General features: G+C 47.2%; 1 protein-coding gene across 1 annotated transcript in view; it reads left to right on the top strand.

Annotated features, from left to right (window-relative positions):
* Positions 1–16,966, top strand: part of ECPAS (Ecm29 proteasome adaptor and scaffold) — a 146,986-nt gene that overhangs the window by 17,652 nt on the left and 112,368 nt on the right. Inside the window, exons 12-13 of the mRNA XM_040417299.1 lie at positions 2,224–2,273; positions 2,375–2,441. Of these exons, the coding sequence (XP_040273233.1) occupies positions 2,224–2,273; positions 2,375–2,441 (117 nt within the window). The remainder of the gene's footprint in view (positions 1–2,223; positions 2,274–2,374; positions 2,442–16,966) is intronic.

Below are 16,966 nucleotides of genomic sequence, written 5' to 3'. Positions count from 1 at the left end.
TTCTTTGTGGATAAATGATCCTTAGAACATTTATCTATAGATAACAAAGCATCTACCATTCACATTAGGTGATGATTACTGCTGTGAAAACTTCCCTCTGGATAAAAAAATAATCACATTTACTGGGAAGCGAACAGAACACTTACCTGGTGACCTCCTTTTCCCCTCCTGTATTATATGAAGCACTTCAGTCACCGGGAGCTCTGCTTAACCCTGCACTCAGTCTTTCAAACTTGCAGGCTTGTGTGTTCTTTTTACCTTATTGGGCCAATTGTACCTCACATACAATATTGGCACAATGAGGTAAAAAGAACACACAAGTTTGAAAGACTCCTTTTCATCTCCTCCGCTGCAGATCCGGCAGTTTCCAAGCTCTTTTTCTGACGGCCGCACCTCTTCTCAGACTGACTGATGCACATTGTGCATTTGGTAGTTCAAGACACTTCCTGCCCTCAGTTTGGCCCGCACTCTCATGTTAGCAGTACTGGCCAATCTGAAGGCAGCAGGAGAGTCTTGGATTAATAAATGCACAGTATGCATCAGATGGTATGAAAAGCAGTGTGGCCATCTTGGATACAGAAGAGGAGGCGAGGAATTGGCTCAGACAAGGTGGCTCCCCCAGTATTATGTACAGAAAATAGAATTTAAAAAATCTACAATGAGAAGATAAAAACTGAATAGAAAAAAATAATATATTTGGGTTTCATTAGTTAGAACAAAAGATAGATAAAATATATAATTTTAATGATAAAATCGGTCAGAGGATCCCATGCTCAAGTCCCCTAGAGCAGTGTTTCCCAACTAGTGTGCCTCCAGCTGTTGCAAAACTACAACTCCCAGCATGCCCGCACAGCCAAAGGCTGTCCGGGCATGCTGGGAGTTGTAGTTTTGCAACAGCTGGAGGCACACTGGTTGGGAAACACTGCCCTAGAGGGATTTAAAATTACAGTTTAAATAAATAAGCAATAAAAAATATAAGCACAATTGTTATCGCTGTGTCCAAAAAGGTTCTAACTACTAAAATTTACATTTATTATGTGCGCTGAACACTGTAACATTTTTGATCACCTTGCGCTACAAAAAACTCGTATGGACCAAGATGTTACCTGTAAAAATTACAGCTTGGCCCTCAAACAGCTCTGTAGAAGTAAATAAAAGCAGTAGAACAGATTTTTTGTTGTTGTTTTCCAGTAGAAGATGAAGAAAATTTAAATCATGCCATTAAAAAAAATACGTGTCCTGCAAAAAATAAGCACTCGTGGCTGTGTGAACAAAAAGTAAAAAAAAGTAAAGACCTAGACCCACGCTGACTCCTTAGTGTAAAGATGGTAGTGAATCAGGTAGCTCATATGTTTGTATCTTTTACACGGGACTACTAAGTTACTGTTTGCCAACAATGCCGAATCGTCTCAGTTCTTATGTCCCTATTTATTTCTAGTTGATACATTGCTTTTCCACTAACCTTTATTGTGGCAACAGTACCGGATGACTTCTTGCCTGGATTCCGGTGATGTGCAGGATTCTCTGAAAATAGTCCCGGTAGCTGGATTCAGGTTGTAGCGTCTTCAGTTTCCTCATACAAACATATGAGCTACCTGATTCACTACCATCTTTACACTAAGGAGTCAGCGTGGGTCTAGGTCTTTACTTTTGTATAATTGCATATTTCTATTGATGGTTTGGGCAATTAACCCTCTCTAGACCGGCAGCGACGGACCTGAAGTACAGCTACAGTGCACAACATCTCTGCCTTCTCTTTTACTGTGGTAGCGCGGGTATCTTGATTTTGTTATGAAAAGTAAAAAAAGTTATGGCTCTTGGAAGGCAGAAAGGCAAAAATAAAAAAAGGCTGTGTCCTGGAAGGTTTAAGAAAAATACTTTTGCCTATATGCAGCACGTTTTATATTATCTATAGTATTGTGTATCATGTAGAGTAATGATATAACCTAAAGAAATAAACAGGAAAACAGGTTCTACTAAATATTATAACCTAAGCCTCCTCCTCTCTTCCCCTCCCCCCTCCCGAAATTCTTATAGGAAGACATTTTATTTCAAAGACAGAAAAATAGCCTCCTTTAGTACTTACTTTAGACGATGGTGCCTGTTCATTCTTCACCTTCATTTACTTCTCATATTGAATGCCTAGATAATGTGTAAAACCCTTTTTAGGGTATAAATATACACATAAACCTTTTTCACCTTTCTTTTCTTTTTTTTGTAAAGGATCCAAAGTTGCTTTCTATGGCATATTCAGCTGTCGGCAAACTCGCGGGGTAGGTTGACCAGGAGAAACTTGTCGGATACATTGCAGTCTTTTGTTGTCTTGAGAATTTTGGTAATTTTTTGTTTTTCTTCTTTTTTTGTTTCTATCTAGCCGGATGCCTCAGCTTTTCATAAAGGACCTAGCCTTAGTTCAGCAGTTTTTTGAGGCCATGAGGAAGGTAAGAACATTCTAGCATGGTCTGTAATAGGAGATTTATTTCCTGTTTTTCATTATCATGAAAAGACGTTAAAGAGGACCTGTCACCACAAAAGGCTATGCAATGTGAAAGCATGTTATAGAACAGGAGGAGTTGAGCAGATTGATATGTAGTCTTGTAGGAAGTGATTCAGTAAAACCTATAATTGATACATTTATATCTGTGCTTTTTCTACCTCCTGAGAACAGCATCAGTACAGGAAATAGAAGTTATCAGTGATTGATAGCATTGTGTGTATAACTGTGCCTAAGAGGTAGCTGTCACTGATAACCCCTCCCTCCTGTACCGATGGCTCTTCACAGGAAGTGGGAAAAGCAGGGATGCTATGTAAATGTATGAAAGTATAGGTTACAGCTTTTACTGAAACTTTTTCCACAAAAATATACAGTGCCTTGCAAAAGTATTCACCCCCTTGACTTTTTTTGTATTTTGGTGCCTCACAAACTGGAATTAACATGGATTGTTTGAGGATTTGTATCTTTTAATTTACAGAACATGCCCACAACTTTGAAGATGTTTGTTTGTTTTTTCATTGTGAAGCAAACAACAAATAGGACAAAATAACAGAAAAAGTCAATGTGCATAACTATTCACCCCCCTAAAGTCAATACTTTGTAGAGCCACCCTTTGTGGCAATCACAGCTCCAAGTCATTTGGATAAGTCTCTATGAGCTTGCCACATCTTACCACTGGGATTTTTGCCCATTCCTAATCCATTCAGGATGCATAAGGATGTATTCAGTTCAGTCATTTAACCTCTTCAGGACATAGGGCGTACAGGTACGCCCTTATGTCCTGGTACATAAGGACACAGGGCGTACCTGTACGCCCTGTGTATTTCCAATCACCGCCGCGCAGCGGGCGGTGATCGGAAGCCGGTGCCTGCTCAAATCATTGAGCAGGCACTTCGGCTAAATGCCCGGGGGGTCCCGTGACCCCCCCCCATGTCGGCGATCGCCGCAAACCGCAGGTCAATTCAGACCTGCGGTTTGCGGCTTTTATCTATTGCGGCGGCGGGCGGTGCCATCGGGTCCCCATGGGGCTGTGCGGGGGACCCGATGGCATGGAAGGCAGCGCGATGCCTTCCTGAGGCATCTGCGCTGCCTTCTGGTGACGAGCCTGTGAGATCCAGCCCCCTGGATCTCACAGGCCCCGGAATCTGTATGAGTAATACACAGAATTACTCATACAGCCAATGCATTCCAATACAAAAGTATTGGAATGCATTGTAAAGGATTAGACCCCCAAAAGCTCAAGTCCCAAAGTGGGACAAAAAATGAAGTGAAAAAATAAAGTTTCAAGTAAAAATAAACAAAAACGTCATTTTCGCCAAATAAAGTTTAAAAAAAATTGATAAAAAATAGGGGGGGGGGGGAGTATACATATTAGGTATCGCCGCGTTCGTATCGACCGACTCTATAAACATATCACATGACCTAACCCCTCAGATGAACACCATAAAAAATAAAAACTGTGCTAAAGTTTTTTGGTCACTTTACATCACAAAAAGTACAACAGCAAGCGATCAAAAAGGCGTTTGCCCATCAAAATAGTACCAATCTAACCGTCCCCTCATCCCGCAAAAAATGAGCCCCTACCTGAGACAATCGCCCAAAAAATAAAAAAACTATGGCTCAGAATATGGAGACACTAAAACATCAATTTTTTTTTTTTGTTCTAAAAAAGCTGTTATTGTGTAAAACGTACATAAATAAAAAAAAGTATACATATTAGGTATCGCCGCGTCCGTATCGACCGGCTCTATAAAAATATCACATGACCTAACCCCTCAGATGAACACCGTAAAAAAAAACAAAAAAAAAACCTGCTAAATAAACCATTTTTTGTCACCTTACATCACAAAAAGTGTAATAGCAAGAGATCAAAAAGTCACACGCACCCCAAAATAGTGCCAATAAAACCGTCATCTCATCCCGCAAAAATCATACCCTACCCAAGGTAATAGCCCAAAAACTGAAAAAATTATGGCTCTCAGACTATGGAAACACTAAAACATGTTTTTTTTTGCTTCAAAAATGAAATCATTGTGTAAAACTTACATAAATAAAAAAAAGTATACATATTAGGTATCGCTGCGTCCGTGACAACCTGGTCTATAAAAATACCACATGATCTAACAGAATGGAGTTTCTGCTCTAGGGGTGCATCAGGGGGCCTTCAAATGGGACATGGCTGTGAGCTCTGCGCTGCGATTGGCCAGCGCTACATCCTAGGAGATGGAGACGCCCAGCAGAACAAGGGCAGACTCCGCCTACTATAACCAAGTCCCCTAAGTCTCCGCCTACTATAACAAAGTCCCCGAACATACCGGAGGACATAACGGGAGAACGGAGCTGCGTCTAGGGATAATAGTAAGTGCAGTGAGATCCCTGGGCGCCGCTGTATATGATACTTAGTTCACAATGTTTGGACCGATGAAAGGTCCTCTTTAAGCCCAACTCTATGGAGCGTACGGTTTATTGTCCTCCTATGTACAGATACTCCAGTCTCTGCTGTGGAACTCTGCAGCTCCTCCAGGGTTACCTTAGGTCTCTGTGCTGCCTCTCTAATTTAAAGGGTTTCTGTCATCAGAAATTCTGTTATGTAGCTGACTGACATTAGCGATGTGCTAATGTCAGCAGTACATAACAGTGTTATTTATAATTGTGTCCCTGCCGACGTTCTCCTAAAAAATACACTTTTAAAATATGCTAATGAGCCTCTAGGTGCTATGAGGGCGTTGATTCAGCACCTAGAGGCTCGGTCTACGAACCATTTAGCCCGCCCAGGTCCTCCGTTTAGCCCGCCCAGGTCCTCTTGAGTGACGTCTGATTTCTCCTGGTCGGTGAAGAAATCCCGCGCCTGAGCTGTCCCGTTCTGTATTCTGCACAGGCACAGTGATTGAAGGACGCGCCCCTGGTGCCGGCTTCCTCACTGCGCCTGCGCCGAATAGACAGAAAAAAGAAAATTTGCAATTTTTTTTGTCACCTTGTCCCGACAAAAATTAGGATCGGACTGTTCTATTATGGTCCAGACGTTCCATAAAATGTAGAATGCACCCTGCTTTTTTGGTGTTTTATTTTTTTCACGTGGTATCGAGTATTGCAATACCTTTTTATGGTATCGAAATCGAGTCAGAATTTTGGTATCGTGGCAACCCTAGGTAAGACATGTTGTTGTTTTTTTTGTTTTGTTTTGTTTTTTTATTATATGTATTTTAAATTTGGCGACTAAAAATTTTAATTTGGCTCCTATATTTTTTTTTGGAGCCCTGATAGTAAGATTTAGCTTGACACATAACGTGTTAAATACACCCTTGCGGCAAAGTCGGAAGCCATTGAAAGTCAATTTACGCTTGCTGCAATGGTGTGAAATATAAAGTTAACCTTTGCTACATCTGTAGCAATCTGACAGTGATTATTTTTGGCTGGCTTTGAGATGACACCCTTACTGATGTTTTATTGAATAGGATTGTCTGCAGAAGTAATTCCAAGCCAGTGACTTGAGAATGGATTTTAATAATTGTATAACTCCAGAAAGCATGAAGAATCAAATATGCCAACACATTTTTTTTCTTCGAAGGTCCATTTGCTGAGAAATTTTATTAATGGTGGGAAGTCTTTGAACTGTTACCTCTGAAGTAAAGATATGATATAATATTTGTTCTCTAGATTCTGGACGGTAGCGTTCACTATTCTACATCCATGGTAGCTATTTGCATGGGTTGGATTTATGTGAACAGGACTTTGGTTGGCTGATTATTTCAGAGGATCAGTATGCATGATTACAAAATGGTTAGCCTGTCTTTAGGATGAGCCATCAATAACAGATCATTGCTGAACTGACTACTTGTACCCCTGTTGATCAGCACATTGGAGAGACTGCAGCATCTACCAGACAGAGCTGTGTACATGTTATAGTAGCTTTGTCTGGTATGAAAGCTCACTACAGCTTAAAGGGGTTGTTTCTGCTTGGACATTGATGGTATATCACTAGGATATGCCAGCTAAGACTCTCAAAAGTAAATCAGTGCACATGCATGGCATGCTCGCCATTCGTTTCTATGGGAGTTCTGAAAATAGCTGAGCAAGCACGCGTTGCTGTTTTCGGGTTCCATAGAAATGAATGGAGAGCGCACTGCGCAAGCATGGCCGCTGCTCCACTCGCTTCTATGCAACTGCCGGAGATAGCCAAGCCAGTGCTCGGCTATTTTCGTCACTCTCAGAAAGGAATGCTCTCCACTCATTTCGGGGATCCCATTCTGGAGATAGGTGCGGATCCCACCTCTGGGACCCACATCTATCTGGCATTGGTGGTGACATATCCTGGCTATATGCCAGCAGTGTCTTAGATCAAACAACCCCTTTAATCCCATTTAAGAGAACAGAATTGACCAAAAGTATGGAATTGTTTCTGATAATGAAGGGGATGCTGAGCTGACTGGAACGCTGCGACCCCATCAATCAGCTGATTGGTGCTGGGGGTCAGACCTCCGCCAATTTGATATTGCTGACTCTATCCTGTGGACAGGCTATCATTTTTGTATAGCTGGATAACATTTTTAATACCTTGCCAATACAGAGTGATTTAAAAAAATGTATGGCGTGTATATTATGACATGGAGCCTATATCCAGAAATGAATTTTCTGAGATCTAGACTTCTAAGTGCAAATATTTGGTAATGCATAGTAAAGGTCAAATTGAAATTGGTTGTTTTCCTGTTGTCAGTTCTTACTAAGTTCAGTAGTGTGACGAGTGAGGGAGGATTCCTGGTGTCGTGTGTTTCTGCGTTCGGAGTTTATATCAGTAACATTGAAATCACTCATGAATAGTGTTGAGCGAAGTTGTGTTTTACGGTAAGTTCGGTGTGCAAAGTTTGGGTTATCTAAGAATCCCATTATGGATTCCGCTACCACGGACCATAATGGGATTCTATGACTGCATGCACCACGGAAGCCTATAAAAGGCATTCCGTATTGCATTCCGTCATAGAATTCCGTTATGGTCCGTGGTAGCGGAATCCATAATGGGATTCTTCGATAACCCGAACACCGAACTTAAAACACAAGTTCACTGAACACTACTCATGAAGTTTTTGGTGCAGTTTTTAGAGCCAAATAGTAGAGAGGAGATACAAAAGGAGATAATGTATGTCTTACTTACTTTCTTTACTTTTCATTCCATTTGGATCTTCTCATTTTGGCTCAAAAACTGTTTGTGGTTTCACCTTAAAACTAAATCATTATCATTAAAGGGGGTTTTTTGGTAGTTGGATATTGATGACCTGTCTTTGGATAGGTCATCATTATCTGATCGGAGGGTGTCCAACACCCTGCACCCCCACCAATCTGCTGTTATAGGCCGGAGCAGGAAGCTATACATCACATGGAAGACTCCTCCGACTTTGTCGTTTCCAGCGCTAGCATACTGCAGCTCAGCTCCTGTTCACACAGTGGACGGAGCCTTTTGCTTCCAGCTCTGTCCACTGTATAGTTTCTAGTGATGGCCAGGAACAGCTGAACAGTGGTTGTGTGGAGAGTCGGACCCCCAGCGATCTGATTCTGGTGGCCTATCCTGAAAACGTAAAGCTTTGTATGATGAACAGTTATGCAACTTACTTTCTAGACTACAGTAGTCTTGATCTCTCTGCACTGGAGTGAGATGTGCTTAATTTACTAAGAGGCGGACGCCTCTTAACAAATCAGGCGTATCTCTGCCGTGCGCCAGAAACTGAAGTCTACGCCAGCTACAGGCGGGTGTACACATCAGCTATAACTTCCGGCGCTTTCTGGCGAAAGTTATATCAAAAGTGGTGGATGGTGCAAAGCCCTGCCCCTCCCGCTAAGCCCCATTCCTTTTTTCTTGGCACTTTAGAAATGCCAAGAAGCTTAAAAGGTTGCAAATTATGATGCACATATGCCCATAATTTGTGACTTTTTATTTTACTCCACTATAGTAAACACAATGAGGGCGATTTATCAAACTGGTGTAAAGCAGAACTGGCTTAGTTGCTCATAGCAACCAATCAGATTTTACCTTTCATTTTTAAAAGGAGCTGTGAAAGGTGGAATCTGATTGGTTGCTATGGGCAACTAAGCCAGTTCTGCTATACACCAATTTGATAAATCTTCCCCATTGTGTTTCAACTCCCTGCCATTTTCATGATCTTCTATTGGAAATGGAAAAATGATTGTTTACATTCAGATTCCGAAAATCTGAATTCTGTTTTGCTAGTACACTAGTGTCCATTTTTCTCCACTCCCTCAGGGTTTCCATCCTGTACATTAGGAATAGAGCAGATTAAAAAAAATATTAGAATTCCTGAAGGATTAATAAGTCAGTGTGGGTCCATAATAAGATTTTGTCAGTACCTGTGTGCACAGCTGTCACGGCTGCCTTCTAAACTGACGCTGTGATACTATGTGAGCAGAGCTTTACAAGTTCTTTTCCTGAGTCTCCGAGGCTGGCAGTGATTGCGAGCGGAGATGGTGAGGAATGACATAACTGTTCATTAAACAATGAATCTGACATAAATACAGAAACCCCTTTAAAAAATGTCTACTAACATCTGCATGACTGGGAACGAAACATCCATATACAGCACCGATATGTTCTGTCTTAACAGCATGGAATATTATTGAGCTAAAAGTGATCAGCCATAGTGATATAGTCCTCTGACTTAGGCTAGCTTGGTAGTGGATTTTAAAACTGATTTTCATTGCATTAGTATTGTAGTATGCATGCATTACCTGGCCAGCGTCTGCTTTTTCTGCAATTGCAAATTATCTACAGCTGAAAATCTGCGTACTAATTGAATGGATATTATAAAGTTGTGTATTACTGGGTGCCTGACCCAACCACGAAGAGGCCGAAGTACTCATTTAGTGCATTGGCCCCTTCACTATTGTACAGGGAATAACAGCACACCCCAGTCACGGCTGTGACCGCACTGCTGGGGGCGCTGTTCTTGTGCAAACCGCACAAGCGAAGGAACTAGCACATAGCTTGTTTTGTTACTGCTAAATAAACTGCCGTTGCAAGCCGTAATTGTGAATCGGCGATAAGAAGTTTGCAAACATTTATCCGTGTGGGCTATGGCTAAAGTACAAGGGTTGGGGGCGAATGGTAAAAAGTCACAAATGGCAGGTCTGCCTTTTTTTTTTTATACGCTTTTTTGCTCAAATGGTATTTCCATTTTGCCCTCGCCACTTTCCTGCTGTAAATGATGACTGACGTAGTTTTCTTCCCAGGCAACTGGAGTGCCGGAGGATGCACTTAGTTTATGATAAGGAGTGCACTTTTTGATAAATTAAAGGGATTCTGTCACCAGGTTTCACCCCCTCCAGATAAAAATATGGTTATGTTCAGGGAGCTTTAACCATTCCTAATGTGGTCTTATAAATGTAATCTGTAGGCTCATTTTGCTAAAAAAACGCTATTACTAACCTGTCATTCAACAAAATAAGGTGCCCAAGGGGATGTAAATGGATCCAAGCTGCCGCCCGCACCCGCCGCCGTTCGTGCCCAGCGCCGCCTCATAATCTTCTGTGACGCCTCCTGCTCTCCCTCCCCCCCCTCCTGCTGTAAGATTGCTGTGACGTCTCCTGCTCTCCCTCCCTCCCCCCTCCTCCTGCTGTGACGTCTCCTGCTCTCCCTCCCTCCCCCCTCCTCCTGCTGTAACATCGCAATGTTACAGCAGGAGGAGGGGGAGGGAGGGAGAGCAGGAGACGTCACAGCAGGAGGAGGGGGGAGGGAGGGAGAGCAGGAGACGTCACAGCAGGAGGAGGAGGGAGGGAGGGAGAGCAGGAGACGTCACAGCAATCTTACAGCAGGAGGAGAGGGGGAGGGAGAGCAGGAGGCGTCACAGAAGATTATGAGGCGGCGCTGGGCACGAACGGCGGCGGGTGCGGGCGGCAGCTTGGATCCATTTACATCCCCTTGGGCACCTTATTTTGTTGAATGACAGGTTTGTAATAGCGTATTTTTAGCAAAATGAGCCTACAGATTACATTTATAAGACCACATTAGGAATGGTTAAAGCTCCCTGAACATAACCATATTTTTATCTGGAGGGGGTGAAACCTGGTGACAGAATCCCTTTAAGGAGGTGCAGGGGCTATCAAAAATAAAATATATCCCATTTGTGAACATAAGGTTTTTTTTTTTTTTTTTTTTTTTTTTTTTTTTTATAGGCTTTTACATTATTTCCCAGAATGTCCAGTTCAGCGCATGTATATTTCTCGCCCAGTTTCCTTGGGGGACACAGAAGACCTTGGGTATAGCTCATCTCCATAGGAGGCGTGACACTAAGTGAAAGCTGTTAAGCCCCTCCTCCACAGCTATACTCTCAGCCTGGAGAGAGAGACAGACAGTTTTTGCTTAGTGTCCAAGAAGGCAAGACACTCCCTGCTCTGCAGGGCTGTATTCTCCTTGTTTAAATTTTAGATTTTTACTTTTTTATTTTCTTTTTGTTCCAGATCATCAGGGACAACAGAGACGCACTAGACCTCTCTGTTCTCCCGGGGTTGAGCTGCGCCAGTGCCGGTCACCCGCACTGCTGCCTCCCCCACAGAAGGCAAGGTGGACCAGGGCAGCCTAGCTCCCCTGCATCCCGCCAGCGCAAGGGTCGCCCGCACGCCAAGTCCATCTTCCAGCGTCCTGCCACTACGGTGCCAGTAGCTGAAGGGGCGACCCTGCTGGAATGGACCGAGGGTGAAGACGGCTGTGGTAAGAGAGAGGCTTCTCCAGCCCTACGTCCCCGTCCCCCCCGGTCTCCTGCGTGCCTGACCCCCATACTGGGCCTCTAGTCCCCTGCTGGATCTATGCTGGCACCTGCAGAGCGGCAATCTCCTTCTGCCTTACCCCCCCCTGCCTGGCTCCCATAGACATGCAGCCAGTGGCTGTCCCCACAGCCAGCTACAGAAGCGGCAACATAGTTTATTCTACCACAGGCACCCAGTCTCTGGGCCCCCCCCCCCATCTCCTACCGGAGTGTTGCTCAAGGCCTGAGGCTCCTGACGGCTGTGGAGTAAGGCCTCGCCTCCGGCCGACATTGGTATTCCGGTGCGGCCGGGCGCCGCAAAAATCTTAGCCCAGGCTCCGCGGCCTGCTAGGCCGCCATTCCGGGTCCCTGACTCTTCCGGCCGGCGGGGTGGGCTCCCGCGGCCGGCAAGCCGCCATTCCGGGCCCCTGACTCTTCCGGCCGGCGGGGTGGGCTCCCGCGGCCGGCAAGCGGCCATTCCGGGCCCCTGACTCTTCCGGCCGGCGGGGTGGGCTCCCGCGGCCGGCAAGCCGCCATTCCGGGCCCCTGACTCTTCCGGCCGGCGGGGTGGGCTCCCGCAGCCGGCTTTGGGCTTGACTTCTATGCCCAGCAGGCCCCGGCCGACCGTCGGTGCCGGTCGGTGGGGCTCCGCAAATTTTGGCCCAGGCTTCGCAGCCTGCTGGGCCGCAATTCCGTCCGGCCCGCAGGTTGGGCACCCGCGGCCGGTTTGATGCGCCACTCCGCCTCAGTCCTGGCGGTACATACCGGGCGCCGCAAATTTAGTCCCCGGCTTCACGGCCTACTAGGCCGCAAAATTCCAGCCTCTGGTGGAGGGGGCGGGAACTTCTCCAGGCGCGAATTTTTCCCGCCGGGAGGTTCCTCCGCCCCCAGGGGATCGCAGCGCCGCCCTCCAGGTCGGATCCATGTTAACCCTTTTGGGTACAGGCCGGCTCCCAATGGGCCTGTATGGCTGGCCCCCCCTTTTTCCTGACTATCTGTGCCCCTATATGGTGGCCCCCTTTAGCCTCAGTGAGGCTGTGTTTTTAATAAAAAAAAAAAGAAATAATAATAACAGATTTCTATTAGATTGCGCAGGACGCTGCAGCCTCATCAGTAGTGCTGCATGTCTGCATGCCCTCTTTCCACAGGCGGCATAGGGTTGCGCTCCCAACCTGCGTCGGTGCTAGGGCATTTCCCCTTTTAGGCGGTTTTCCTGCCCTCTTCCAGGATACGGCGCTGGCCATGTACATGCGGCCCTTCCGTAGGCAGCATTCATCATCTCTCCAGTTATGGTGCCTGCCATGTGCATCCCCCCCCTCCTAGGCGGGATACTGCACTCTCCCTGGCTGCCGGCTGGCCATGTGCATGACCCCCTTTTAGGCGGAATGCTGCACCTTGACCGGATACGGTGCTGGCCATGTGCATGACCCCCTTCCATAGGCGGAATGCTGCACTCTCTATGGATTTGCTGCCGGCCATGTGCGTGACCCCCTTCTCTAGGCGGAACGCTGCACTCTCACTGGATTCACTGCCGGCCATGTGCGTGACCCCCTTCCATTGGCGGAACGCAGCGCTCTCACTGGATTCGCTGTCGGCCATGTGCGTGACCCCCTTCTTTAGGCGGAACGCTACACTCTCACTGGATCTGTTGCCGATCGTGTGCATGACCCCCCTTTTTAGGCGGAATACTGCACTCTCACCGGATTCGGTACTGGCTATGTGCACGACCCCCTTCCATAGGCGGAACGCTGCACTCTCTCTGATGTGCTATGATGAACTTATGTACTATGTTACTATGCTGCATTCTCACTGGTTTCGCTGCCGGCCATAGGCATGATTCAGGCAGCATACATACATCCCTCTGCCTGTGGTTGTTTTCTCGCAGGTACGTTGCTGGCCATGTGTATGTACCCCATACATGGCGGGGTGCTTGCACTCTCGCTGGATCCGCTGTCGGCCATATGCATGACCCCTCTTCCGTGGGCGGTGTACGCACTCTCGCTGGTTTCGCTGCCTGCCATGGGCATGCCTTCCTTCCTCAGGTGACATACACACATTCTCTCTGACTGTGTTTGTCTCTCACCAGTACGTTGCTGGCCATGTGTATGACTCCCATACATGGCGGGTGCACCCACTCTCCCTGGATGAGATGCTGGCCATGTGCATTACCCCCCCTTTTTTTCTGGGCGGCATGCTACACTCTCACCGGATACCTTGCTGGCCATGAGCATGGCCCTCTAACATGGGTGGAACGCTTGCACTCCCATTGGATACGGTGCTGGCCTTGTGCGTGACCACCCCTCGTTCCATGGGCAGAATTTGGCACGCTCATGAGATTTACGGCTGTCCTTGTATGGCTGTGCTGGACTTGTACATGTCCCCCTTCATTGGCAGAGTAGTAGCACTCTCGCTAAGTCAGTGTTGGGTGTATTATTGCACACTCACTTAATGCTAGGATAACCCTGTGCATGTTCCCCTTTCACTAGGTGGACCTCCTGCGTTCCTGCTGGATTATAGGGTATGTCCTGCTTCTCTGAAGTAGGTACGGCCTTAGGCATCACTCGCTTTTGGGTCCGGCCTTTGCACTCTTGCCGACTGCAGTTTGCCAGATACAATTTCCCCCTTTTCGGGGCGGACTGCTTGCGTTCCATCGCATGCTATACTAGGCTTGTGTATAACTCCCTTTCAGGTTGCACTTTGCAATTCCGTACATGCTGTGGCGAGCCCCCCTTTTTCGCTGAATTAACCTTTTTGCAGTGAGCGGACGTTCTTGTGCGTTGTTTGGGCCGTTTATGCCTTCTCCTCCTGTAGGCGGGTTGGCCTTCTCACTGCTTACGGGCTGCTCATACGTATGCCTCACCTGCTTCCTGCGGCATACTTTTGTTTTCTTGGGATACGATGCTTGCCGCAAGCCTTGCACTCGTCTCTAAGGAGTTCATTCTGTCCACCTGACCCGGACGGGCTCTACTTGCTCTCTGCTGCACGGAGCTGGGTGGTACTCATTCATTTAGTTGGCCCTTCATCCCAGGGAGTGTTCGTGGTTCCTAGATGCGTGCCCATTCGTCCTTCCGCGGTATTGCTTCCCTGCGCTAGTGGTCACATGGTCGAGAGTGCTGTTGTCTGGAGCGCCCCTCGAATTCTTCGTTGGCTCTGGCAGGACTGCGGTTCCCTTGCCTGCTGCAATTTCCACCTCTTCGGATGTAGTGTGGTATGAGTCCTTCCTCTTGGCGCCTCTACGCTTCAGTCTGATCTGCTACCAGGTATGGGCCGCTTTTCTCGGGAAGGTCACCCAAATTCTCTTGTGTGCTCGATTACCCAGGTCCGGAGGACCTCCACCTTGGGTTCTTCAGGGTATTCGCCTTCTGCGAGGCGGTGAACCGGGCATCTCACAGTGTAGCAGGGTTCTGCTTTTGAGCTGTCCTATGGCTTCCCTGTTGCCCACTCCTCCGTTCGGTTGGAGGGTGTTATGCCGGCCTCTGTCTCGACTACCTTATATCGCCGGCTCTGTTTGGCTCCCGCTCGGTACAGATCACTCCGATGTGGCTTTTGTCCCGCCAGACTTCAGAGGCTGTTCCTTCACTGTCCTCCCCTCTGGGAAGAGCATGGTTGTTCATGTGGATGGTTCCGGTGTTCCTTTTGGCCTCGTACTGTCTCCCTTGTTCACACTGGCTGTATTAGCTGTGCCTATTTACCGAGTCTACCGCGTTCTGTCCTCCCGCTGAGTGCAGATTGCGTGGTCCATTCTAAGACAATGGTCCTGCTGTAGACTTATCTTCTCGGTAACTTGGGGGGACTGCCTTTCGGTCCAGATTGTCCTTTGATCTCCCACAACGGGACTGTAGAACATGGCTACATCAGCATGGACTTTAGCCTGTCTTGTCCTGGCATCTGGCGGATGCTGGGCGGGCCCTTTGGTTCCTTTCCGTCTGTCCTTCTGCTCCCCCACTAGGGTGGATACGGGACAACGTTGCTCGGGGGCCAACGGGACCAGTTTGGTCGACTTCTGCCCGTGTTACTGGTCTGCGCCTGATCACATTGGGTTTTCGCCCGCTTGCCAGGCGACTCCAGCGGGTTCGCTACTGTCCGCTCCTGGCTGTATTTCGTCCAGGATCTGTCGTAAGACTTATGGTTCTTTTGTCTGGGGTTCTGTGGGAAGCTGTGCATTCCCCACTCTGACCTTTTCTCTCCCCATGGTTCTGTCTTTTTTCCAGTCCGGCCTGGACCTGGGACTGGGATTCCTTTGCTTGAGGTGTCAAGTGTCAGCGCTGTTCTTCCTCTTCCAGCGTTCCCCGGCCCTCTGGGCCTGTCAAGACCTTCTTACTCGAAATGGCTCTTTGGTTCCTCTGTACTGTCCTTCGGTATCGCCCGGGGAACTACATACTGAGCTCTCGGTGCTCCAATCTTGTCCTTGGAGCCATTACAGAAGTTCTCTCTACCCCGTCTGTCCTGTACGGTTGTGTTTCCGTATCAGTCTTGTCTCTGACGGGTGCCTGAATGGCCCCTTTTTGTTCTGAGCCTTATGTCTTTTCCCAGGACAGGGCTGTTTCTACATCCCGTTCCTTCCTTCTGAAGGTGGTGTTTGCCTTTCGCTTCCACACTTCACCGATTTGGACGTTGTTCGGGCCTTGCACGGTTTACTTGGAGATCTCCGGCTCTTGTCGACGTTCGGTCTCTTGGGTTTCCTGGAGGTCCGCGCTTAGAGTTGACGGACTCCAGGGTGGTTTTCCTCTGCTTTATCAGATTGGCTATTGCTGAGGTTACCGCACCGAGGGCAGGATTCTGCCTTTGCTGTCACCGTTCATTTCACCAGAGCGATCGGTGCCTCCTGGGCCGGAGGCATTGGGCTTCGGCCATGCATTTGAGCAGGGCGGCCACATGTCTTCCTTGCACGCTTTACAGAGTTCTACAGGGTGCATACTCTGGCTTCGGCGTATGCTGCCTTGGTCCGCCTGGGTCTGCAGGCGGCGGTTCCTTGATGCCTTCTGGTGCTTCGCCTTGGAGCTGTGGTCCCCCCCCTTTTGGACTGCTTTTGAACGTCCCAAGGTCTTCTGTGTCCCCCAAGGAAACTGGGCGAGAAAACGAGATTTTTGTATAACTTACCAGTAAAATCTCTTTCTCGCTCTTTCCTTGGGGGACACAGCACCCACCCATTCATTGTTTTTTCTCTACACGGTTTCCGAGTTTGTGTTACCCGTTGGGTAGTTGGCTTGTTGGTTCCTTGTTGGACTTTGCCTTTTCTCACTGCTTGGACACGCAACTGGCTGTCTCTCTCTCCAGGCTGAGGGTATAGCTGTGGAGGAGGGGCTTAACAGCTTTCACTTAGTGTCACGCCTCCTATGGAGATGAGCTATACCCAAGGTCTTCTGTGTCCCCCAAGGAAAGAGCGAGAAAGAGATTTTACTGGTAAGTTATACAAAAATCTCGTTTTTTCTGCAATTAAAAATTGATTTGTGTATTAGGCCTTAATTTGTTCTAACTGGTCATTGTTGACCCTTAGGGTGAAACATTTTATAAGGGGGTATTTCAGTCTATAACATGATTGTTATTGTAAGTATCATGAAATGTATGAATTCCTTATTGTTTTCAAGATCTGTTCTTGCTGGATAGGTCATCAATACCAAAATCTCGGAAAACCCTTTTAACTTTAGGGGAATTTAAATCTTTCCTGGTCATGTGATAGTCCCACGGGTTAGGGTGGGTCTCCTAGCCATGTGACCGTCAGTGG

This window comes from Bufo bufo, chromosome 2 (genome assembly GCF_905171765.1).
Source record: "Bufo bufo chromosome 2, aBufBuf1.1, whole genome shotgun sequence".
Lineage (NCBI taxonomy): Eukaryota > Metazoa > Chordata > Amphibia > Anura > Bufonidae > Bufo > Bufo bufo.
Note: the sequence above shows the minus strand (reverse complement) of the source record. Positions and strands in the feature narration are given on the sequence as shown.